This window comes from Temnothorax americanus, unplaced genomic scaffold, assembly GCF_048541705.1.
Source record: "Temnothorax americanus isolate GAGA-0224 unplaced genomic scaffold, ASM4854170v1 Scaffold13, whole genome shotgun sequence".
NCBI classification, from domain to species: domain Eukaryota; kingdom Metazoa; phylum Arthropoda; class Insecta; order Hymenoptera; family Formicidae; genus Temnothorax; species Temnothorax americanus.
The window spans coordinates 3,293,273-3,319,329 of NW_027509264.1; the positions used below are offsets into that span (position 1 = coordinate 3,293,273).

General features: G+C 44.9%; 2 protein-coding genes and 1 long non-coding RNA gene across 3 annotated transcripts; 2 read left to right on the forward strand and 1 right to left on the reverse strand.

Moving 5' to 3' along the window:
• Positions 1 to 435: 435 nt before the first annotated feature.
• Positions 436 to 2,282, reverse strand: Mrpl44 (mitochondrial ribosomal protein L44). The gene is made up of 5 exons (XM_077400095.1): positions 1,987 to 2,282; positions 1,520 to 1,886; positions 1,246 to 1,330; positions 789 to 1,092; positions 436 to 680 (listed from the first exon to the last, which is right to left on the reverse strand). Exons 1-5 carry the CDS (start codon positions 2,054 to 2,056, stop codon positions 556 to 558), a joined length of 951 nt encoding a protein of 316 aa, XP_077256221.1. The 5' UTR covers positions 2,057 to 2,282; the 3' UTR covers positions 436 to 555.
• Positions 2,283 to 2,684: 402 nt separating this feature from the next.
• LOC143894062 (uncharacterized) lies at positions 2,685 to 9,987 on the forward strand. Its single transcript, XR_013255995.1, has 3 exons — positions 2,685 to 4,032; positions 8,905 to 9,139; positions 9,572 to 9,987. It is a non-coding gene; the product is annotated as an uncharacterized LOC143894062 (long non-coding RNA).
• A 4,696-nt stretch (positions 9,988 to 14,683) lies between these two features.
• Positions 14,684 to 25,836, forward strand: LOC143894056 (ankyrin repeat and BTB/POZ domain-containing protein 2-like). Its single transcript, XM_077400087.1, has 13 exons — positions 14,684 to 17,019; positions 19,914 to 20,118; positions 20,277 to 20,522; positions 20,788 to 21,267; positions 21,434 to 21,764; positions 22,075 to 22,310; positions 22,460 to 22,662; positions 22,794 to 23,531; positions 23,724 to 23,989; positions 24,103 to 24,308; positions 24,445 to 24,738; positions 24,898 to 25,080; positions 25,166 to 25,836. Exons 1-13 carry the CDS (start codon positions 16,250 to 16,252, stop codon positions 25,370 to 25,372), a joined length of 4,365 nt encoding a protein of 1,454 aa, XP_077256213.1. The 5' UTR covers positions 14,684 to 16,249; the 3' UTR covers positions 25,373 to 25,836.
• Positions 25,837 to 26,057: the final 221 nt, after the last annotated feature.

A 26,057-nucleotide genomic window follows, 5' to 3' on the forward strand; every position in this document is an offset into this window, starting at 1 on the left:
AGAGGCTTGTCTCCCGTCTCCGGTCTCCGGCTCGAGACGTGCATTTCCAACGCGCGTGTTTTCGGTCAACTAAGATCAGTCGGATCAGATAGAGCAGAAGAGCTTACGTAAGGATGTAACGCGAGTTCCCGTTGCCGTTGGCGCCCTCTCGCGAGATGGCGCGTCAAGAGCCAACGTGATCCGTTTACATGAGATTCGCTCGATTCTTATTGAAGACGTCCGTTGGCACCGATTAACTGCCCAATGATCGCGCATTTCCAAAACATGCAGATCGGCCTTTCGGTGCTTACCTATAAATGGGCCTCCATTGCAGCGCGAAGAAATCAGCGCAGAGAAATCAACCAATGACAAGTTCGAAGTAAAGGATGCCATATTACGTTCATTACAAATTTTATATTTTTCTTGCATATTCTTTTACAAGTAAAAATGTCTCTATTTTATACATATATATATATATTTTTATTTTTTTCATAGTTTATATATACAAGGAAATATAATTTCAACATTATTACACCGTGCTAAATTTCGTCTCCTTAAGAATAACATTTGCTTTGTTCACGAAGATAGATTTATCGTCTTATTGAACTGACACGGTTTACTGGAGTCTAACAGGCCAAATATTCGGCTCAAAACATTCATAGCAGCCACGTCTTTGGCTTCCTGGATCGTTTGACCAAATCCTAAAAAAATAAACAGATAAAAAAATATATAACATGTTATTAGATCAAATGACGAAACATAAGTAGGCAAAACTACGTATCGTTACGTTTGTTCATCGTTGCATTTACCTGAACCTAGAAATTGTTTATCGGAGTACATTGCCACGTGATACGCCACTTCGAGGGTATTTTGTCCCGCTTGCGCGACAAGTCTCGGTTCGGCCGGTGATCCGTTTCGTTTCCGTAGAACGTCATTTAAAAGCTCGACTGGCCGAGCTGGATTCCATATTTCTGTCAGATCCTTCTCAGCTAATATGACGATCAGGAAGTCCCTAACGAAAATTGCCGCGTGATTTGCATCTACGCTTTCCGCGAGCGCTGCGACAAGCGCGAGAAACGTGTCGGCTAAAGTCTTTCGAGCCACTGGATGTTCCTGAAAGATCGATAAAAAAAATAGCAAATTAAAAACATAACTTGAACGTTGCCTCTACGTCGAGAAATAGACGAACGTTATTGATAGAGCACGTATACGACGCACCGAAATGTAGCAACGTTATAATCGTATATTGGCGTTTTCTATACTTGCCTCTGTTAAGATAATATCTTTCGTTCCAATATGAAAAGCTGCTTTAGCTAGGATTTCCTCAGAAAGAAGGTAGTCGTACAACGAACTGGAAGATACACGATTACGTCTCAATTATCCTAGTACTACAATATATAACATTTAGGGCCGGTATCGCAGTCTCCGCGTAAACTCACTCTTCGTCTCTTTCTAGGGGGATAGTTGGAAAGAGACGAAGAGTGAGACTGCGATACCGGCCCTTATCCTTATATTTATGTATATGTTTTACGGCACGTACATTACGACATCCTCAGACGCGTGTGGTAAAACTTGGACTAGATACGTCTGTACAATTTCTGACGCGAGCTTCTCGCCGTCTCTAATAAGTTCAGCGTTATCTCGTACGGCGAGTACGGGATCTTCGATTCCCATCTCCTTCTGTCTACGCTGTTCTCGAATAAGGTATGACTTATGAGTGAAGGCTTGCTCCAGTTTTTCCGCGTCAAAATTTTCGGACAGCCGTTTGTTAAAGGCATAAATCTCCGCGGATCTATTCCAGTCGAGAAAAGCGTTGCGTTTCGGCTCCGGTTGCGGATCCAGCTTCTTCTTGCGTCTGGTAATTTCTACCTGCGTCGCTGCCACCCATCTTTTAATGGATCTCTGTCCTGATGGGCAAAATTCACGCGTGCGCGTGTTATCAGTTTTATTCTTTAAAATAAAATCGTACGGCGTTAATATGAAAGAAGCGCGCGAAGCGTGTCTAACCTTGGTAATTTATAGATCGCGCTCCTTTGCTCAGGATAACAGTTTTAACGCACGAACGTAAGACGTTCATGTTTGAGAACGATACGTCACTCGTCGGACGTGCCGCTCGACAAATCAAACCGTAAACCGTTGGCAAATATCGGAGTAACTTTTAACCGTGGATGCTCGCCGATACGGGATACAGGTTAGAAACACGTGCGCGCGTGGTAAGCAGCGCAGCTTCTCGTCGTTTCATATTTTCGCCGCGAATTTACCGAGAGGGCGTTGGTATACGGCGACGTTCTTTCCCCTTTATTTCTTTTTTATTCGACTTCTCGCGTTACGGAAATTTCCGTAAAGCCAGCACAGCACGCTTTAAAGTTGATTTATAATAGCCGTAACCGTTGATTTAAGCCGTAATCTTTAAAAAATTGACTAATCACAGTCGAATGTGAGAAGAATAATCGACTGTGATTCGTCAATTTCTTAAAGATTACGGCTTAAATCAACGGTTACGGCTATTATAAACCAACCCTTAGCAGAATTTTTTTCGTGGCGCGTTATATTGCGACGTACGATGAGAAACGGGAATACGTTTTTATTTATCGTATTTCGGTAAACGCATATGAACGCGAGTAAATGGAGGAGGGGGGAGGACTCATGAGTTTCCGGGAACGTCCGGCAGGTGACGGCAGGGCCGGCAGGGCGACTTACATCGGTTTTTTTTTTCTCTTCTCGGCGGCCGCTGGACCGAAAGTGGTCGGTTCGGGATGCTGCATAAACGCGGCAACTGTGTTAGCGATAATTGACAGCTGCCGAAAAGCGACGGCGGCAGCGGCCAGCGGCTGCCAGCAGCGGCGTCGACGGTGACGGTGACGCGCCCGCGCGACCACGCGAGGCGAAAAAATCGGCGCGAGTACGCGCCGCGAGTATACGTTCCGCGAGGAAATTTCGAACGTGGACCGTCGTGATATCTTCAGTGATATATCTGCACATCTCCGGCGACTGCGCCCATAGCGCGCATCGGATATCGGATCGGATCGCATCGCGTCGGCATCGCGGCGATCGGGCGACCCGCTGACCGTGCCGTCTCTGCGAGAGAGAGAGAGAGAGAGAGAGAGAGAGAGAGAGAGAGAGAGAGAGAGAGAGAGAGAGAGAGAGAGAGAGAGAGAGAGAGAGAGAGAGAGAGAGAGAGAGAGAGAGAGAGAGAGAGAGAGAGAGAGAGAGAGAGAGAGAGAGAGAGAGAGAGAGAGAGAGCGAGAGAGAGAGAGAGAGAGAGAGAGAGAGAGAGAGGCTTTTTTTAAAGGCCCGGGCGTGTTTACGGTTCCACGCTCGCGCGTGTCGAGTGGTCCGTTCCTCTCGGCTTTCGGCTGCCCTCTCGTCCACCTCGTATACTTCGAACGCGCTGTGACAAAGCGTTGTCTCGCGGCGTCGGTCTCTCGTTCGGTCTATGAAATAGAGCCAATATCCTCGAGTTGAATCAGGATTTTTTAACTGCCGTCGCGCACTCCTTTGAGCTGCGGAAATCGGGAAATGGGGACACTTCGAGCGTCGAGAACGAAGGGGATCGAACGTCCGAAGCCGAAATAAATAACGGAACCGTCATCCGCGCGATTCCGTTCCAAGTGTACGCTTCGCTTTGATCCTCGAGGTGAGCTTCTATCGAAATATTTTAGAGATTCGGAAAAAAACTCGATAGAGATCAAACCGGAGACGTTTTGTGTGTGCGTTTAATTTACATTTTTTTGGGGGGCGTATACGCATCTTCGATACACGACGTTTGTCGACGAAGGTCAAGCGTTCGAGAAGGACTACGAGATTTCCGTTTCATTGCGGAGGTCCGTCGATTTGTGTGACCCTTTGATCGATCCTGAAAGGAAAGGATCGCGGAACGGACGTGCGGAAAGTGCAACCGAAAGGAACGAGCCGTGTCGGACGACGGTAAAACGGTACGCGATCGAGAGTGCGACTTTGGGTCTCCCCGGCCCTCCAGGCCCTCCAGATATGTGCTCGACGGCGCGAGGACGTAGACGGGTACCTTTCTGTCAACGCGTTCAACAACTCCCGGTGAGTCTCTTTCGTAGATCTTATAGACATTGTTTTCTTTTAGTCGTATACACGAGCCTCTCAGAAGCCAAACTGCGCGACACCGTGAAACAGAACGCGGAGACACGTCAAGTTGCACGCGTGGTGCTCCGAATTAAGAAATTTGCGAAAAGTAGACGTTATCGGGGACCCACGCGACGGCCTCGATCGTGTATGTTTTTTTACTTCGTTGGTTGTCCCGAAAAACGTGTCTGCCCGAGAAATAATAAACCGTGTTCTCCGTACGTAAGTCTTTTGTTTTTTTTTAGGCGAGGTTCAACGTCGCATTTGTCTCGCTTTCGACGTCGTGCGGTTATTAAATGTAGTACGTGTGTGCAACACTGAGATACGTTTTTTGTCAGTGTGCACTGAAAAAAAGAATATATATACGGCAAACGTATGTCCCTTAAATTTTGCTTAACTACAAATAATGTTTGTGGGATCCTAAAACACGAGTCGTTGGAACCCCGTTAGGTCAATGGTCTCTTCAATATTTATTCACCTGCGTCGACTTTAATTGCACTTTAACCGTCATCGATCGCATTTGCCTGTGCAAGTATCTCCGTGTCAGTTTAGATACGTGCGTCAGTTTGATCGAGATCAAGTCGACGTCTTATCTTTTTATCAATATTTCATTCATCTTATTTCCCTCTCTGTCTGTCTCATCGCTTTCTGTGCGCAATATGGAAAAGAGCGGAGAGACACGTGAGCTTCTCGCGTGGAACGTAAATCGATCCTCGGTCTACGCCGACGAAGAACGAAAACCACGCGAGAGCAACGCAAGGCGCGTCGTCTCGCAAAATCTCGCGAACGAATGAAATTCGATGATGTCGATGGGATCGTGCCAGGTGTCGCATCGCGTTCGGGAGAAAATGAGAGAAAAAGAGAGACGGTAGAGAGAGAGAGAGAGAGAGAATATGTAATATTCGTACGGAGTGGAGGGACGAGATTCGCGCGTGGATTCTCGCAAAAGGCGGTAGGAAGGACAGAAAGAAGAAGAGGGAGAGAACGAGAGTGGTGTAAAGAAAAAAAAAGCACTACGGGATGGAAAAGGGATGCACGGAGGGAGGATATCGCGGTGAAACGTGTGCGGGGGAAAGGATGGGGGGAGAAGAAGAGAAACGAAAGAGAGGAGAGAGAGAGAGAGAACAAGTGAGAGCTCGGTGTATAAGGCTATAAGGTACAGGCTTCAGTTTGGGTAGCCCCTGGAATGCGGCGGTCGCGGGGCGGACGACCGCGTGCACGTCGCTTACACCATGCCGCGTGTATGCGCGTGTACATACATACGTGTATATTCTCAATGCCGCGCCAAGATTGTCCCGCGCCCCGAGCTCCGTCTGCGCGATCTTCCACCCTCCGAGGGGAAGGCTCGCCTTCGCGCGAAGGTCGCGTTGCTCATCCTCACAAAGACTAATAAAATAGAGAACGTTCTTAAATAGATCGTTATTCGGATACGTGGAGAAATAACCTAAAGAAACATACGGAAACGTAAAACTATGATAAATGAAAAGAAGAATGTGTTAGGCGCGCATAAGTGGTTCGCGCTTACGTTGTACGAACGGAGGTCACGTTCTATGACCCCACGTGACTCTATAGTGTCTTCATGGAATATCCGGGAAATGCTGCTTCCAGTTAATACTTGTGAAGACGCGTGACTCCGATTCGGAACGTGTTTTCATGCGTACGGGTATCCATACAGATATGTGCGATGTTCTTTTCCGGGAACTCTTGGCGGACCCAGATCTTCCTCCGCGTGCGTGACTTTTCAAATATAACTGTACGGGTTACACAGGTTTACTTCTATTTTTTTTTAGACATATATATCTTTTTTAACGATTCGTATATTTTATAATTTATGCTGTGTAGTCGCGTGAGAAAAGATCTGATAAACGGAAACGATGGAAGTAGAAGCGAGAACAAATTTAATTCTGCCATTTCTTTTTGTGGATTGTAGTTTTATTTGTGATATAAATAACGGAGAAAAATCTGTGTAACCGAACGTAACACCGCGTGACGTTGACGTAACCCCGGCCCTTAGGGGTTTGTAATCATCGACGGTTTGATCGAGACGAGTCCGAACTGTCGGGTGTCGCTTTGAAGGCATCGGTGCGCATCGTCCCGCGGCATTCGGCGACGTTGATCCGTACACTTTTCTGATTAATCCGAATTTCAAGTTTTTGCTTGATCGATACGCGATAAATCATTGGATGTACTTTTCCACGATAGAACGTGTGTGCCCGCGTTGCATTTAGGATCTTGATCGTCGTTGAAAATAAATAATTGAGCGCGAACGAAGCATTTTTGTCATAAAAAGTACACGTTGTACAAATCTCGTGCCTTTCTTCACAATTTATCTTTAGTTGGAACGTATGCCACATATCCACGTAACGTCGCGCTATATGGAGATTAAGTTGATTAAAATGGGAGAAGAGAGACAATGTCGTATATACGCGGTCAGTCTTTTCTTTCTCGAGCACCATTTGCGCGATTTAATTGGTTTGTGCGAAGCAGGGGAGAGATTTTACGGACGGGCCGCGATAAGTGTCCCTTCCAAATAAACGGCATATTTCTCCGAGAATCTTCGACATCCAGTTCGCTTTTTTGCGAAATCACTTAACGCGTACCGGTTGACCCTGATCTTCTTTCTGGCAAATGACAGGTTTACGTCGGGCGCAGCTTTACATTCGTGTACATACGCACCCGTCCCTTCCAAAGTATATACCTGCGCACGTATATCCGACCGATCGGTTAGAAAGGAAGACGTGTGTGAGAGAGGAGACCAGTCGAGGTCAGTTAAATACACTTCGGGACACAACGCCACTTTTGGCGAGTCCGTTTACGTGAAACCAGTTACCTCGGTGCCTGCTTGTATGTTAAATCAGTCACCGAACCGAAGATCGTAAACGTGAGCCGTGGAGTCTGTGCTCTAATTTATTAGAATTTTACCAATACATATTTGGAAAGGTAGTGTGTCTCACACATCTTATATATAAACGTCCTCACTTTCTTTTTAACGAAGAAAACGCGAGTTTATATACTTGTGCCCCAAAATTAGCGCACGCTGTTGCTCAATTCTTCTTTTTTCCAACTTTTATTACAACAAGACCGCTCTTTTTTTATCGATTTTTAATTAGCAAAAAATCAACTCTGTTATTATAACTTACGCGACTCTTACCGACGTACGTTTTATGAAAAAGTATACGCGCTTTTACGGCTGCTCCCGCGTCATTCTGACTGTCGCATTATTACCGCGATGAGATTCAGCGAATATTACGTCGATAAAAGTTCCCCGAAAGAGCAGCCGGGCAGGCAGGCACGTCATGGGGTACTGGGTTGTCCCCCCATCTTGAAACGCACGCTTAAGGAAGCACTTTGGGAGCCTGGCAGAGTACGCGCGTACAAGAATCCGTCAAAGGGAGCAACACGAGCGTGCACCGAGCACGGCGCGCACAGGCCGAGAGCCTCGGGGACGACGCGTATTGAGACGGAATTTCTCTCGTCGCGAGTTCCGACGAATATATGTATCTCTCGCGCGGAAGACGATCGCGTTTTCAACAACGCGGCCGCGACGATACATTCGTTTTTTTGCGCTTCCGTTCGTTTATCCGGTCCATTTACCTGGATTGTCGCAACTGATCGCAAATTCAGGGCTACACACTCGCCGCCGCACGTATAATCTATTCCTTTCTCCGATTACGTGTTTTCGCGAATGCGTATAATAATTGGTACTTTTTCGTACCGCGTATGAAACGGGTCTGGAAATCTAATTTTTCGAGAGACTAAAGCGGTTTAGCGGATCAGAGATATGAGATAGTCAGCGGTGAGTCGTATAAAATGGGAAAAAAGTTCTCCGACTTTTATTTCAACGTGAAATACGCGTTGCGGAAAATATAAGCAGTTTATAATTTCTAGTACCTAGTCTACACGTCTCTTTCTCTTTCTCTCCGTTCATTTTATACATTTTAATAAAGGTTTTAATATTTTCTGACTCACAAGTCACGAAATCGACTTTCCGCTTTTATTCCTTTCAACTTTCTCTTCTCTTTTGATTTACTCTCTTTTATTTCAAAGATCTTTTTTTTCCAATGTATTTGAAGTACATTTGAATAGAGTACTGAAACCAGACGTTATTAACTGAGGAATAATTTTTATAGCCATTTTTATTTGTCATTCTTTTATCTTTTCTCATATGAATGAGAAGTCTGAATAGTTGTTTTCCTTAGCGCGATAAAATCTCGGCGTTAATTACTCCCCCACAATTATCTGACTCGTTAATGACCTTCGCGCTCGAGAAAGTTTCGCATAATTACTTTCTTTCGTAGATTATTTCTGCTCAGCTAGATTTCTCGTGTGAAATATGGTGAAGTTTCTGCGTTATCTCGAGCGACGTGTTTGTACAACATTTCCTTTCATTCGTCAAGTTTGACGAATGCATATCGCAATGTTTTTTCCCCTTACAGCGACGAGCAAACTGGTTCATCACTCTGGTTGCTACCGATACTTGAACGATGGAATTCTTCATTACCCCTATCTATAGATCTGTGTTCAAACTCAATATGTTGGATCAACAAGATTTATTAATGCGAATCGAAGCAAAGCGTAAAAAAGTAAATTAAACTAAAGCGAAATGATACGGAGCGATAAAATTGAGGAAGTGATATTGATATATAAAATGTAACCGACGAGTTTATCTCTCCGCGATGCCATGTGAAAAACTCATTTCGTTCGTTTCCGGGATTTTACTTCGAACTCGGTAAGATCGTAAAAGAGATCTGGACGACGACGATGATGACGAGAATGATGATTGTGACGCTGACGTTAGGCAAGGCGTATGACACGCGCGATAATTTGCAGGTTTCCCGGCGGTGCTAGCTTCTGGAGACACCATGAATCTGGAACGACCGACGATGGACGGCGGACAGCAGCCGCTTTTCCTAGGCAGCACTTCCGGCTGGGGCGGTATCTCCAGCCCTCAACAGTCGACCGTGCAGACAGCCAGCACTCCCTCGGAACACTACGGGGGACCACTGAGCTTGAGCATCTGCATATCTGATTCGGGTCACGAGATACTCCGTCCGAAGCCGCGACGGTAAGTGCTAAGGCTTTCCTTCTTTCGTCGCTCGGCGCTCTCCTGCTCTTGGCAATCGATGCCAATCTTAATGAAGATCTGGATTAATGGTCGCCTGCTCGGCAGTCCGCTAGGCGCGATAAGGATCGATTAAAATCGTCCGGGAATCACACTGTGCATCCGATCGTCGATACCGCGTGCACTGAAATTAGATACCGTTCAACGCCATTCTTTTTCGCTCGTCGTTATTGTGTCGTTCGTTATTTATTGCCATTCTTCAAGAACTGGGTCCGCAATTAAATACAACTGTGAAATATACGACAGCGAATAAACTTGAAAAATCATCTGCGGTAACTGTAAAGATAAAATTTAAAGGAGACGTTAAATATCTCGGGTTTTCTCGGATTTTTTCAATGAATGAAAAGATGGAAAAATGTTTTCCCGATTATCTAGGTCGGTCCTGTCGCCGTAAAATGCGCGGCGGACATAAGAAAATCTGAAAAGGAGGCGAAGACGTCGAACACAATAATGGACGTCTACGATAGGAATCGCTGAAAAGAGCCCGTCTCGGAGAGACGTCTCGGTTAACCTTTCGGGTCCTCGCACCTGCATGGTGTGCGAATTCCTGAGTGTATTCGCGAGCCTCTACCGTTAAAGCAAAAGAGCGCAGTCAGTTGAGCCCAGTCGCAATATTGCGTCGTTGTTCGTCGGCTACGCGATGTTCCGTTTGCGAGATAATTCAAACCTAAACCTAACGTAGCTTCAATAGTCCGACCCCACTTTCATCTCGGACTTTCATCTGACACACTTGAGCAACGCGTCACGTATCGCGAAAGAAAAAGAAGTTGAAAATACCTTGATCAATCTTGTTGGTTGCGTTATTCGATTTATGTGTGGGTGTAAGAGATAGACTTTTAATATTTAATATTGTACATAATGTCAACAGAATATTTAATTCACGTTAAACGCTGTTTAAGCATCTTTGTGCGAAGAAAATTGACTGTAAAATATGTATGTTTTCGAGTTTCTTAAAAAATATACGTGATTAATAATATTTTATACACGCTTATATATATATATATATATATATATATTATTAAAACTGACGTAATTATGCACGTAATTATATATATTATAAAGAAATACAACATATGGGTTTATTTTACGTATGTCTACAACTCTACGTTGATTATAAGTTTGCGTAAATCCATGCACGATTGATGTCGAGTGTAGTGACAATCGCGGCAGATTTACAGATTTACAATAATCTTATCGCCAGTATATTTTATACGATACCAATTTCGATTCGCAATGATTAATACGATTATTCGAACAATTAAAGATTGATAATCCGCGCAAACATACGTGCGCTAAATTGTGTTTTGTGGACAACGAGAGCCTCATAAATTTGATATTGTAGAACGTTGCGGATTGTCAATTACAACAACGCCCACTTTTTTTGCGCGTCGAGTCAGCCGTGCCGATCGGGGATCGTTAAAATTTACGAGGCACGTAATTACAACCGATCTGATCTCGAGGGACCCAACGTCCCCCGTATGACATAGCTTGTCTTTCTCTGTTATTTAGTTTTATCGACATCACTTTCGGTCCCCCCAATCATAGGGCTCCAGAAATATGCTTGGCATACAGATAAGCCGTCCGAAAAATTCGAGACAGCCTCCTCTAGACCGCTCCCATCAACGTATGCGAAAACATCTCCTCCTTGCTTTGCGTTTCTTTATTACACCGCGATAGGACATGTAACCCTGTTTCTTATTTCTTTGTCGCGCGAGGGATGCCGCGTCGCGAGAAAGCATTCGGAATGCACATAGCACATAGCGGGATACAAATTACAACCGAACTGCAACGCGTCCGAATATCCGACGTTTTGCGGTGCACCGGATACGCATTTCGCGCATTCTCTGGGTTACCAGTTGGTGACCACTGTTGTGCGCCGCTATTGTACGCCGCTATTGTGCGCCGCTCGTCCCATGCTCTAGCGCTCGTTAGCAGAAACTTTTACTCTCGCCCCGCATCTCGTTATATTCAACGTTCAATCGTCCGATTCATTGTCTCGGCGCGGCGGCGAATCAGGATGAAATAGAAATTAGCCCGCCATTATAGGCGTGTGCGCGCGATCGTGCGAAGGGAGAGCTCGCTTTTAATTAGTTATCCGAAAGTCGGAAACTCCGCGGGAAAAGCCGCGTTATCTGGGAGCCGCTGCGCTCGTCGCGCGATTAAGAATGCGCACGAGGGGAAACGCGCCGATTCGAGGTGAATCCGCGGCAGATATTTGGGTTAATGACTCTTTCCGTCTTACTTCGCCTTCCTTCTTTCTTCCGTTCCGTAGCGTCGGGCTCGACCAGCTTTTACTAGCAGCGGCGTCGTCGGGAGAGAGGAGAGAGGTCAGGGGCGAGACACATTCGTTATCTTCGCGCGCGTAGGATTGTACACGAGTTACTGCTGGCGCTAATCATTACGGCCGGAAATAAAGCACCACACGAGGGCAGAGATATAAATAGAATTAAATAAATAGACGAAAGTTTCGCTTTTACATTTATCGATCTCCGAGGCAGCGGTTAGAAGAGGGAGACTATAGGGAAGCGGAAATCCTTATTTTGGAGAGAGTTCTTTGCTAACTCTTCTCTTGTACTTCAATTTTTGCTGAAATAATGAAATTCAATGACCCGCTTCAGATGGCAGACGGATGATGAAAATTTACGTATTGCTATAACTTTGTTATCATCTTGTTGTATATTAATATAATTTTTTTTTTTAATGCTGCAGTGGAAGACATTCGAATACCCGCAGATGCGGCAGCGCGGAGAGGATTTCGATTTTGAAGAATTTCCCTTAATTTCTCGCGCGTTCTTCGCGAGAACCGTTAGCCGTTAAGCGCGGTGGGCTTCCTACATCAGCTTATTATTAGCTACGCCCTACGCGAGGCATCCGAGAACCGGCGATTATATATTAAAATCTCTCTCCTCCCTCTCCCTGTCCCGAGACGTGTTATTACATTTCGATGCCGATCGATTCTCGCCGAGTCGGATATGCTCTCTTAGGCGAATAATTAACCGCACGAGCGATTTAGCCCTTGCGACTTGCGGAGGCAAAGTGGGTGCACCCTTGAAAAACGTAACGTAACGTAACGTCACTTTGCGGTGTTTTTCTTTTCATTCTGCGCGTCCTTTCGCGTGCGTCGTCGTTGCGGCTGGAGTCTCCGTCTCTCACGAGTGCAAGAAACAAATTAACGGCTCCGTCCGACTTTTATGCAGGCGGATCGAAAACGCGTATAGAAGCCGGCCGTAGCCGACGTTGCAGAACTTCCGCCTGGTGCTCCGTTCATACGTATGCGCCACTTTCGCGTGGGGAAAAACGTTTACGGGAAAATTATAGCGCTGGCGAACACGCCGGCGCGGCGTGCACTTCTAGAGAGGCCGTAATTCCCGTCCTTCTTGCCCGCAAAGAACGTCCGTATAGAGACGGGACGCTCCTCGGGAGAATATTCGGTGGACGTTCGGGCGCGGACACGCTTCGGTAAATAATTTAATATCCTCGTAGGAGCGCCGCCGCCGCCGCCGCCCTTGACACCGGAGTTTCGCCCCGTGAGCACGGACAATATCCGCCTTGAACTCTTCCTCCTGCGGTCTGTCTGCTAGGGAGGTATAAGGACACGTGTTGCAGATTTGGCCATTCTTAAAAGCGTTCATTCAGCAAATTTTCTTATACACGGCCAGCCTCGTAAGAATATATCGTACCTTTTAGTCGAACAGCCGAAGCTGTGCAATTTGTCCGAACTCTCGCTCGTGCTTCCATGAAATCCATTTTCGCAATCACCGTGCGAATTCTAAGCAGACGTTTAGTTATGTCTTACATTTTTTCTAGAAACTCTGTTATTATCGTTTTTATAGTCTGGATTTTAATGATTTTAATTCCGGTTTATCTGGATTGTAGAGCTGTCTGCTGCTTTCGCGTTAATTTACGGTAATGCGAACTGAAGGCGGTCTGTAGTTTTCACAGTAACTGCCTTCTATTAAAGTCTTTAAATACAATCTATGCTAACTAAATGGAAAATAGAAAATGCGTGCCGTATGCAAATATTTGGAAGATAGATCTATTTCAAGGCGAGACAATTAAATTTCGGCTAAAAATTCAAAGACGTTAAAAGCACATTTATTTATATAACATAATTATATAGTGTGTGTGAACATTGATATATGAACAATCTCTTTGTATTGCGTGATATTTTGATACAATATATTGGGCAAACGTATTATAAAATTAATTTATCGCACAGACAATTTAAATGAGAGTGTTTTGCATGTTATTAATATTTCAAGATCCCGTTAAAGATTCAAATCACGTGGTCAGAAACTGCCTTTCGGTCGCGATGCGTTACGTTCAACTTACCCGTTCGCGTTATCAATTTCAATCCGGGAATTGCCTCATAAGTATTCATAATTGCCCGACACCGAGGCACTGGTTGCATCAACATCAGGAGAACGCCCTTATACGCGCGCTATAATAATAATCCACGCGGAAATAATAGCGGAACGCGCATTCGGGGACGAGTGTCGCCGTATAATTCTAATGGCGACGATTTTAACGCTGACCCACTTCGCTTCCTGTTTTCCGCGAGCGAGTGTCGAGCACCCCGTGTTCAACCGTACATACGCATTTAATTGCTACTAGGAATACCTCCTGGGAATCTTCCTCATATACGCGAGGCAGTAAAACAGTACCGGAAGGAATCAACAGCTACTCACGGTCGACCTTCTCTGCCGATCGTGTGGACAGATTTCGCGCGATACAAATACAAAAGGTTACGGTACCGTATATATAAGACCGCGCAGGCGTGAGATATTATTAAAACACGACACCCCTCTTATACCGTCAATACGCTATATTGAAAGACAGACTACTGCATTTATCGTGATATTTTCTATCTAGTTATCTGCATAGATTATCAATCCTGGAAAGTAGATTAGATTGTATCTCGCGGTAGAAAATTTCTGCTATCAAAGAAAAGAATTAAACGGAAAGTACTAGAGGGAAGGAAAAATACTTTTAGCACTGAATCCTTCTGCAGTTTCGACGAACAGGGTTAAGAAAATGGGTTTTTAATAATGGCATTTGTTTATGAGTTAACAAAAAAGGAAATCACGAATGTTCGGAGCTAGGGCTCACGAATCAAGTCCAAAATTCACGTACGTTTTAAATGTCAAGTTGTACGAGTGGATTTTACGAATTCGCTTGATCCTGAACTTCTACCGTCGGACGTTTCGCGTCTAACTAAGCTGAAAAAAAGCGCGATGGCGTATAGTATCGGAAGCGATGTCAGAGCCCGTCACGGACGCTGACTGGGGCGATGTGATTCGAGTACGCGGCCGTAGGAAGTAGGATGGTCGCCGGAAGTCCTTTCCCGAAACACATGGTGGGGTGTTCTGTCTCTCTCTATCTCTATCTCTATCTCTCTCTGTAAAGACACATACTCGTTTGTGCTCTCCCGTTTCCTGCGGCTCGCCAGCGAAAAGAGCATGGCAGGCAGTTTACAAGCGGCGGCCGGCACTTATGCACGTCGCAATCGCGGCCTGCCAGCTCTCGTGATAAGCTCCCGTTCATATCGCGATAAAGTCTCCGCAACCGGATTACGGGGGAGGTCCATGTAACTCGCGCTCGCGAGAGTTGCGCGGTCAGTTTTACAAAGTCCGGGGCGTTATACGATTAGCAGCGTTATATAATTACGTAATTCCGTTACGCTGTTACGCAATTGGTTCCGTATCGTTATAGGGATCGTATCGCCTTGCGAGGTGGTATACGTGGTCGTGGACAATTCGGTCGATTCGTGCGGGGCTAACTCGGGATTCAGAATCGAGTCTCAGCCTCTCGAGTCTCGAGATCGCTCGCGAGGATCGCGGGGGACAATGGGGGACAATGGCGAGTGCGGGGACCGTCTCCGAGCGTAATTTCTATATTTGCGGCCGCATGCACGCGAACGCGTATATATATATTTTTTTTTACAGGCGCAGCGAAGCTCCTTTTCCCGTGATATCACATAGTTACGCGACTTACGCGCGACGGAACGAAAGATAGAGCGGCGGGCGGGGGAACGCGCACACGTAGCACACGTACGCGCATACGCATACGCACGCACACGCACGTACGGTGAAGGTAGGAAAGTGATACGGATATCTCTTCTTTTCCCCGACTCTGTGCGGTGCACCGCGAGGGAGGCGCGCACGTTTCACCTGTGCATCGCATCGGCACAGGAAGCTCGTAGACACGTCGGCGTCGTCGTCTCAGTCGCGTGTTTACATTGAGAGCAGTACGATGAGTGCCGTACTAATGCAGCGGAAAAAAAGTAACACCGTAATTATACGGTTCGTTCGGCGATTCGGTTTCTTCTGCAGCCGCTCGTGTTAATCCGCGATAATCTTCGCCCCTTTTTTTGTCCGTGATGTGTTATTGACAGTAATTGAAGGAAAATCTCTCTCGAAGCTTCCGTGTGCCGCCGGTGTCGCGGAGTAATCGATCGTTCATAGATCTAATTAAGATCCGCTGATTCGCTCGGTCGATGAGACATCTTCGTCGCTGTGTCGGAAAGAAATTTTTAACGAATCAATGAGGAAATTTCGCGGCGTGAAACTGGAGCGATGAACGTTATCATGGCAGGAAACCGCGAGAAACCGACATCCTACGATCCCGCGAGGAAAAGTTGCGACGAATTCCAATGACTTGCTCGCGAAAGCCGCAGTTGAGCGAAATAAAAGTAATCGTGATAAGCGAAAATTCATGGTACCGCAGCGAAATATAAATCTGTGATACACTCTGCAATTCTGCACGATACAATCGAACGAGCTCGCGTTTTAGAAACCTGATGTCGCGTTTGTAAACATTACGGATTAATGCGAGCTGTTTTGAATAACAGTGCGGACAAGGCGCGACTGCAACAGTGAAACGTGTACAATTAAACCGGGAATTAATTCGGGATACTATATCGACGGGGAAACCGGATCTTTTGGTCACGCTTTCACATTTTTCGCATCCGGGCGCTACAGATGAGCGCGAAGGTTCCGCCTTGCCGAGGCTGATTAGAGACCGCGCATCCTAGAATGACCGGTCGTGAATGACATGCCGTCCACGAGACGAGCCCAGTGCACCGAGGACTGCAGGTGCGTGTTGTGCCGCGAGTTGAAAGGCTGCAAGATGAGCGCCAACGGCGTCGAGGTTCAGCAGAAGATCGGCTACGAAGGGACGAATTTTATTCTGCGCCGAGCCGTACCCTTCCTGCCGAAGCCTCCGGCGCGAGAGGAGTGGCGGGAAGTCGTGAGGCACGACGATTACGAGAGGAGCTCGACCTTGGAGGACCGAAGTCGCCGCGGCGGAAACGACGGTCGTGATCCGAAACCGTGGACGCCCAGCAACGACATCGCGAAACCGGGGAGGGACACGAGTCACAAGACGGTCATCTACTTCGGGGACTCGAATCCGAGACCGAAAGAGGACAAAGCGAGGCAGCAACAGCAGCAGCAGCCCCCGCCTCTGCCTCCGTCGCCGGCGCCGCCGTCACCGCCGTTACCGGAAGCGTGCGTGCAGGTGACATCGAGACGCAACGAGGATTCCGAGACGTCGTTGCACCCGCGGAACGATGAGACGGAGGCTCGTCCGCGGGACGCGTCGGCGTCGGAGCGGGAAGAGGACGCGGGACGACGAGATTCCGCGATGGAGAACGGCGATCCCAAGGCCGCGCGCGAGATCGTGGTGAACGTCAGCCCCAGCAGGGAGGACGTGCTGAGGATAGAGGAGGACGAAAGCCAGCTGGAGGACTATTGGTCCTTGCCGGGGGATACGAGCGGGTTCAAGGCGGATTGGAGTTTCGTGCAGCAGTGGCGACTGAGGGGGTAAATTCACGCGCACACACTCGTATACGCACGCGTGCACGCGCTTGTCGTTGACGGAGGAAGAAAAATGGATGACGCGCTCTGCCCTTCGGCGAATCGGGTTTCCTCCCTGCGCGCGTCATGCGTGCGTTCTCTTTCGTATTAAACTTGATACCTGTTGTCGTTTCCGCGGGTCGTTTGCCGTTCGAAATCACGCATGCTATAATGAGGAAGATTGATTGACTTATTTGACCGACGCGGACGTCTCGTTTTTGAGAGACAAACGTTCTGTTAGAAATGAAATAATTTTAATAACGAATGATCTATTACGATTTTTGAGATATGCACGTTCTGAATATTAAATTATAAAATTTAATAATTTATGAAACAATCTTGATTTAGAATATATTTACTATTTATTTTTCTGTATAGAATATACATGAAGAAATTTGTTCAGAATGTAATATATTTTCTTTTCCATACGAAAGACGTGGTTGTAATAACACTTGATTAAATCGTTGTTAAATTATTTTACGATTTCTTGATGAAACAAGACACGAACGGTATTGAGACGATCTAAAATCGATTTGCACGTTAAGACTCGCGGATGATAAAGGTATAGCGAAATTTTAAGCGACTGCAGCCGATTTCCAGCTACAGTCGCGAGATAAGGTAATGGAATATTTATCTCGCGAGACGGACGGACGCGTATATCTAAACATGTCACCGATTTTGCGCACTCATGAGGAACGATCACCACTCTGTAATTCGTGATTCACAAGCGACCCGGACAGCATCGCCAGTCGCGGAGAGCTCGCGTTCAAGAATATCTTATCTCTCCGCGTTCATTTAATTTTCCTCCGCGTGACTGACGGATGCGCGCGCTCGAATAAAACGTTGATCGCGCGCTGTATCGAATCGATATCGTGCAATGGGACGTGCGTGTAAATCGTCGTGTTGAGCCGCCTCGAATCAGCATTACGTATCGCGATTACGAGTTGTTTTAAGACTCCTAGCCGCGCGCTCGCTCGCTGATTTATTCCCCGACCGCGACGTACAAACGATCCGTTCTTCGCGCTCTCCAAGGAAATCCAGATGATGCACCGCTAATGCTCGGATTCCAACAGTGATGCCTCTCAAAGTGCATAATGAGTGCATTCGAGTTGAATGCCTCGCGGGCCGTGCGTGTCGTGTACGTGCGCTTTTTTTCGCCCCTTTTGCTTTCTTAGAATTCCTCCTTTTTAAAATAGACCTTAAAAATATATATCGGGGATCTATTTTACATATCGCGTTATACATGCCTATTTAATGAAATCTTCGAAATACAATCGCGAAGTCTGTTTTATGAATTACGATCAAATTAATATATGCAGGAGAAAGAGATTGGAGAAAGATAATAATTCTGTTTAATGATGAAACTTTGATAAACAGTACGTTAAATACGATTATTACTTCTTGTACACAAATAATAATATTTTTAAGGCAACTTCCTTATTGCCGAACCGAGCCTAATTTTATGTGATAACGCGCGCGCGCGCGCGCGTGTCGTTTGGATAATCGCGTTAGCGCGTTTCGCAAGAAGTCGTGGTTAAAAAGTGAAATGAGAGAAGCGAATTAAAATGCCGCGGTCTGCGCATATTGCGCACTTTTCGCGTAAAACGTGTATACCGTAACCGGGAATTGATTTAGCCCGATACGCTACCTGCGTTGCTGCATTTTCTGTCTCGGTATCTCCCGCGATACCGAGCGCGCGCGGTTTGCGCAACTCCCTAATGTCGGATTTGAAAGTTGTCGAAGCTAAATCCTCGGCGTCGATATATCGGCCAACAATGGTCGCGCAATTGAATATAATAGCGTTCATAAGGATTGCGAAACGCATTCGACGTATATCATAGCTGCTTATTTCGCGGAACCTTAATTGAGCGGACGCGTTATTAGTATAAATAATTTTAGGATCGTGATGCCGACGGTTTGTTTCGTTTCCAATAGAATGCTCGGCGCGTGTTTTGTTTCGATTTTTTTCACCGCACTTTCTCTCTGAAACATATTTATACCACAGGGAAGTTCGAGATTGGCAAAATACCATGATGTTCCATACTTCCTAGAAATTAATTAATCTAAAAAATATCCGACGGAACGTGAGCGATTCAAAGTCCACGTGGCCACGTAGCTTTGTTTAACTTTTAACGCGTTTTAGCGCATTCATAGCCGAGACTCGCAGCCGCCGCAAACTATAATGCATTTTTTTTGCGAGGGTGCTACATATATCAGCAGCTCCGTGTCGCTGGCATTCCAGGGTTAATTGAGAAACCTTTCCCAAAGAGTCTTACGGTCATTACAACGGTTTTACAAGTGATGCGAGTCTCATTAGGGCAACGCGAACGCAGTTCCGTTTATCCGTTTCTTCATGGATGTTATGCGACTCTTATCTCCTGAGCGCGTCTCCAGAGCTAGAAATCGGACGTCGCAGTTAGCTGCGTAGATTACGACTTTTCGAGAGCGTAACTTCCACGAGACGAGTGCCTCCGCGGAATGCACCTGTCCAGACTCCGTATTATATGTTTGCTTCTTCACGCGGGGGGGAGGGAGGTCCGATAAGACGGCGCAAGCGAGCCGCTAGAGTTATCCCTGCGATAATTGAATATCGGGTATCATTTCTCGGTCGTTCGGGTAGAGAAACCCGTCTGCTATAAGCGAGATTTTAAAGCACGTCGCTACGAGTTGCCGCGAGCGTATTCTTTCACACCGCGGTTCAGTAATTAAGCCTGACACTCTAAAAATAAGCTTTGTCAAATGAATAAAAAAACCTATGTCATTTATTTTTACTCTTAAGAGTGAGAATAATTAATATAAGGGACGATATAAATAAGAGGGAGTAAATTATTCGTCGAACCAAGATAAAAATTCTTTTACAGACCGGGCGGTGGAAATAGCCGCGAGATATATTGCCCTTCTTACTCTAAGGATTTCACCGAGAATTCCCCTAAAAGCGGGGTCCACGATATGGTCCATATGATACCGGAAAGAGATACGGACAGCGTGGCACCGACACCGACCCCGCAGCACCCCCGTCACTCCCAGCATCATCATCTCAGTTTACACGAACTCCGTGCGCTTCAGGTATATAGAAATATGTCAGTTTATCTACAACGGGGTATATTTAATATTCCACGGGTATATATTTAATTTTTAATGTTTCTTTGATATCTTATCAATATTTTAAATGCATGTTGAAAATCGCGAAGAATTAGAGTTGAAAAATTCTGCGATTTTTGCAGAGGCGGCCGGAATGCACCGGCAACAGCTCCTCCGATGAGAATCGATCATCGGGACACGCGAGCATGTCGGATACTGGTGGCCACACGAGCAGTAGTTCACCGCCGCATCGTCATCATAGAGCCCACAGTCCTCGGCAATTGAACGCCGTGCCCGAAGACGATCGACTCTCGGCGTCGGTCACCCAAAGGAATGGCAGGAGTCGATCCGGACAAAATCGCAACCGGCACCGAGCTACTCCCGCTAAGGTTCCGCATGATCCAAATTTTATAGAACCGTTTCTATATTTGACGAATGATTTTCTGTTCTTTCTCTGTCACGTCTGTAGAAAATTAATTGAACGATTAAACTATAAATATTCCAGTACATATCAATCAGTATTAATTTTTGTTTTTATAAAATTTAATTATCTAATCACATCTCAATTAAAATCAAGATGTATTTTTGGCTTGTGAAGTTTTGTATTATTTTATTTCTCGAAACCATTTCCAGCATTTTTTATTTCGCTTGCAGCTACAGGTACCGTGGTCAGGTTCTGGTTTGGAGGATATAAAACTGGCGATCCAACAGCTGACGATGCGCTCGCACAAATCTTCGTCCACGTACTCTTCGTTGAGCGGCTCGGAGAGCTCGGAACCCGCAGTTAGGAGGCTGATGCGACACTCCAGCCTGGAGACGATTAACACCAATGTGACCAGTGCCGATGAGTTCGTCTGGGTGGACTCTCACAATCGTTTGGTGGAACTGCAGCAACTACCGTGGACTCACCACGACGTGCTACGTGTACTTCAGAACGGTCGCACGAGAGAGCACATGGAGCAAGTCTCGATGGAGACGATTCCGCGGCTTTCCTATCTCCTGCAACGCGCGCTAGTCAGGATCGGCCGCGAGACTCAGAGATTAGCGAAGCCCATAGGTCTCTGCAGTAAGCACGAGGTGTACAGCGCCTTCAAGATCGTACTCTGCCCGGCTCTGGCGGATTCTTGCACCAAGGTACGCGTAGAATTACATCTGCAGTTACGTGATATCTAATAATAATATCCTGCAGTTAATACCCTGATAACTAGAGTAATCTATTCTAATAATAGCTGATGATAATCCAATCGCGATGGACGCACTTAACACTAAACATAGTCATTTGAGTCCGCCTTGTTTAAAGGCTTGCCTTCGAGCTGCCGCGATGTTTGCTGTATCTGGCGATCAGCTGAAACAATCGAAGGCATCCCGTTCGGGGCTACAATTGCCAGTCGGACGTTTCTTACGTTGGATGTCCGACGTGAGACTCGGGCGGATGATTCACGAGTATGCCGCGATATATCTAACGGCCGGGATCGAGAATCTTCTGGAGGAGATACTGCTACAATGCGTGCCGACCGAACCGCATACGACCCTCACGGCGACAATGCTGGAGCACGCTATAGCCAATAGCGGCGACTTATGGGGCCTGTTACAGCCATACGCGCATCTCAATGCCGGTCGAACGGCATCGGGTCTGTAATCTTATTTTTTATTAAGAAAAGAATCATTCAATACCAGCTAACTCTCAATTACATATATCTATTTTAATAGATTTATCCGATTTCAATTATTTTTTGAATTTTGATTTCGATTTTATCTCCGTTTATTAATTTTTTTTTTAATTATAAAATTATTGTGATTTGATGGAAGACTGATAGAATATATGACTAAGAAATTTTCTTTTCATTTAAAGATGCTTAAGCGTGAATGTTTATACAATGCGATCTTTATTAATTTACGCTAATCTTACATGCTGAATCGAAATATCTTTTACTATTTCAGGCGCTCTCGCGATGCCTCGTTGGGCAAGTGTAAGTTCCTTGAACTCGTCATCGTCGTCGCGCAGCGGGCGGGATGTAGCTCAGTCAGCTTTGGAACCGTCGTTGCTTACGACTTGCGTGGGATCGATGTCGGAATTGATCGATTTGATTTCCAAGGTAGCGCAAGCAGGACGCTGCCCCGTACCATTGACAATGAGGGCGTTACATGCCCTATTTTACTACATGAGGTGCTCGCAGGTATGGGATTTATCTTTGAGACTCGAATGAAGGTGGTGCATTAATTTTTCGGCAAATAATAATTATTAAGTTGTATATTACAAAACGTATTGTTTTTAAAGTCATTTTAAACCATATTTTGTGTCATTGACCTGATCAAAATATTTCAGCTGGAGCACGGCGAACGTGGATCTGGAATACAGGAATTAGCTTACGAACGAGCTTACGTAGTGCTACCACCTTTAGTAGAATGGTTGCGAGTAGCTGCAGCGCACACCGAGCACAGACACGGTCTGGTCATGGATCAAGATGACATTAATCAAGCTGCCCGACTATTGTTGCCTGGCGTAGATTGTCCCGTTCGACCAATAAGGTAAGTTATTTTATCATATATAATTTTAGATTTAAATATTCAAATTTATTTTAATTTTGCGATAATCTTTACACCCTGAGATTTCTAACACTCTGTAAAACTTGTTAAAATTTGCAATATTATATACGTAGCTCCGAGGAGATCGCGGTGTGTTCAAAGCGCATCGACGATGCCGAATACGTTCGGTTGCTGACGTTGGATATGGCCTTCAAGATGTTGACTAGCGGGCGGACGGATCTCATAGCCCAGGCAATGCCGTTGTTGCCTTCAACGAAAATCAACACGGTGAATGACGCCGGATTCACGGCTCTGATGCTAGCGTGCGTCAACGGTGATGAATCAGCTGTGATGGCTTTACTGGATGCCGGGGCAGACTTGAACATCGAAAGCCCGCCACCCACGACGAGCTCGTCCTCGAATACACCTTCCAAGATCCCACAAACGTCCGGTATATCGAACGTTAGAAGCCCGATCAATCAGTCGGCGATGATAACGCCCAATAAAACGATGCCGAACGCGAACGTAGCGTCTAATAGTCCTAACGGTCCTGGCGGAGCTATTCCTAGTGGCATGTGTTACGCGCAGACCGCCTTCAATGCGGAGACGCAACACTGGACCGCTTTGACTTACACGGCTCTATTGGGTCACTGCAATATCGCGAGAATATTGTTGGAGAGAGGTGCCGCGGTGGAAGGCGGCGCGAAACTCAGCGAGGATAAGTGCACGGTTACGCCTCTGCAAGCAGCCACAGCGTCGGGAAATAACGAGATGGTAGCTCTGCTCCTGGCACACGGAGCGCAGCCGTTTCTGTCCACTCTAATCAAGGACTCGTTTTCCTACTCAGGTTCCGTGCAACGTGGTTGTTACAGGTAATTTAGCATTAACACTTTGCTACTTAATTATGATTGTAGTCAGATTTTGTTGAACAATGGATTGCGATTTAATAAAGAAATTACTGTGTAAAATCTAGTCTACAACATCAAGATATCAAAATAGATGTCAGATCGCAATGCATTGAGATTAACAAAAATTAATTTTTAATGTTGTATTAATTTAAATAGCGCAATCTCGGTGGCTACGGCGCATGGCCAGAGAAGCTGTCTTCATCAACTGCTATCGCATCCACTCAACTTCTCAGCCAAGCGAGGAGAAAAAGAGATATTATCTTTGGAAGAGATATTAGCGGAAGGTAACGCCGGTAATTCTCAACAGCAAACTGCCGAAGGAAGAGGAGCTCGCAGAGAAGGCAAGGAACCGGTATTTAATAAGATACAAACGAAGGCGTTACAAGAAGCGATGTATCATAGCGCGGAAAGCAATCATTTAGGTAAGAAAATAATGGACCTCTTAAGCATATAAATTATGCATAAAATAGAATATTAAGATTTCTGTTTTATATTACAATTATATTATGTAATCACGATTTATTATGATTAACAGATATTACCATGGAACTTCGCGGGTTAAAAGTAGGCTGGACATTACACTGTTGGATGCACAGTCTCGCAACAGCTCACGAAATGCGATTGGACTCGGTTATAGATCAATTACTTCAAGACTTTCTCCAAGTCTGCCCAGACGATTATTCCACGCAGTTCGTGCAGGAATGTTTGCCACTTTTATTCAATATTTTTAGATATAGTAAGGTAAATTACATAATTTACAAATATCATTTGTTTCAAGATTGTTTATAAAATAAACCGCTATAAATAAAATAATGTGGTTTACTAAAGAAAATTGCACTAATGGTATTTATGTAAGATATGTTTGTATCATTTCCAGAAGGAAGGCACGACGCTCTTGCTCGCTGATATATTTTGCACATGTTTCGGATGGGAGCCGATCAAACCGATTAGAGATACTACGCTTTCGAGCGGATCAAGAATCGATCCGAAGTTTGTGAATAATCCAGAATTAAGCGATGTGCAATTTAGAGTTGAAGGTCGTGTTTTCTATGGTCATAAAATTGTACTCGTCACATCTTCTCCAAGATTTAGGAATATGTTAAGCTCCAAACTATGTGAAGGCAATCCTCCTATTGTGCAAATTAATGACATAAGATATCACATATTCCAGGTATGCAATTGTTATTAATTTAGACATGTGTTACATGCGATATTATCCCCTAGAGAGTTGTTCAGTAATATTTTAATAATTTTATGTGTTCGAGATAATTAAGATAATATTAAGGACAATCTGAGCTGACCATCCTTAGAAAAGTATTTAAATTTTCAGATGGTTATGGAATTTCTTTATCACGGTGGTTGCGCCACTTTGGAAGTTAATCAAAGTGATGTCCTGGAATTAATGGCAGCGGCTAATTTCTTTCAACTTGATGGCTTGCTCAGATACTGTGAGGCCCAATGTTCCACGATGGTGGATCTTGACAATATTGTTTCTATGTACATTCACGCAAAGGTATATTTTTCTAACAACACATTCTCATTCTAATTGCATATTTTAGATTATCGTTTAATAAACGATCATATATTTCAATTTACAGGTCTATAACGCGGCACAGCTGCTAGAATATTGTCAAGGGTTTTTGTTACAAAATATGGTAGCTCTTCTGACGTATGATGATTCAGTCAAGCGTTTATTGTTCGCGAAAAAGTTACCGAATCACGACGTTCTCGCAGGCCTACTGCTCACCTTGCAATCACGAATAAAAGCCAGGCGATCTCAACAACAAAACAAAATAAAAGCTTAGATATACGCAGACTCTTGCATTATAAAACACCGAGTTGTATAAAAGCTACATAAAAATAATAAGAATCTTGTATACGACTTCTATTTTAGAAGATACTGAGATTTAATTTTCTATATATTGAGACTGTTACCGATATAAAACTGGATATTATCTCATTTTTAAAGGATACGTATAAGTCTTGTTGCATTGCAATATTTTTTACGTAATTTCAAATTGTTAGGAGAACGTCAAGAGAACGTATTTATACATATGTACATTGTATATTAAATTAGAATATTATAGAGCACAATGTGCTGTAGTTACAAGTTACGAAGAATACGAAGATAGTTTTTCTTCTACGAGACTCGCTTTTCGCAAAATATTCCCCTGTAAATAAGATTGTATTAATACAAGAAAATTTTACACAGATATTAATTTTTCACACATGTCATAGAAATGGATTTTTATCTATTACTAAATATGAACCTTGTAATGGCAAAAAGTTCTGGATCACTCGTATGTATATATCTTACTACAGAAATAAGTTTTTATACTACAATGTAACAAAAAATCTATTATTAGACATAAAGATTAATAAAATACTTAAACCTTTGATATGATTTATCTATTAGCGATTTGGAAAATCAATAAAAGTGGATATCTCGGATTCGTATGTATATTTCCTTACACACATTTCATTTATGCT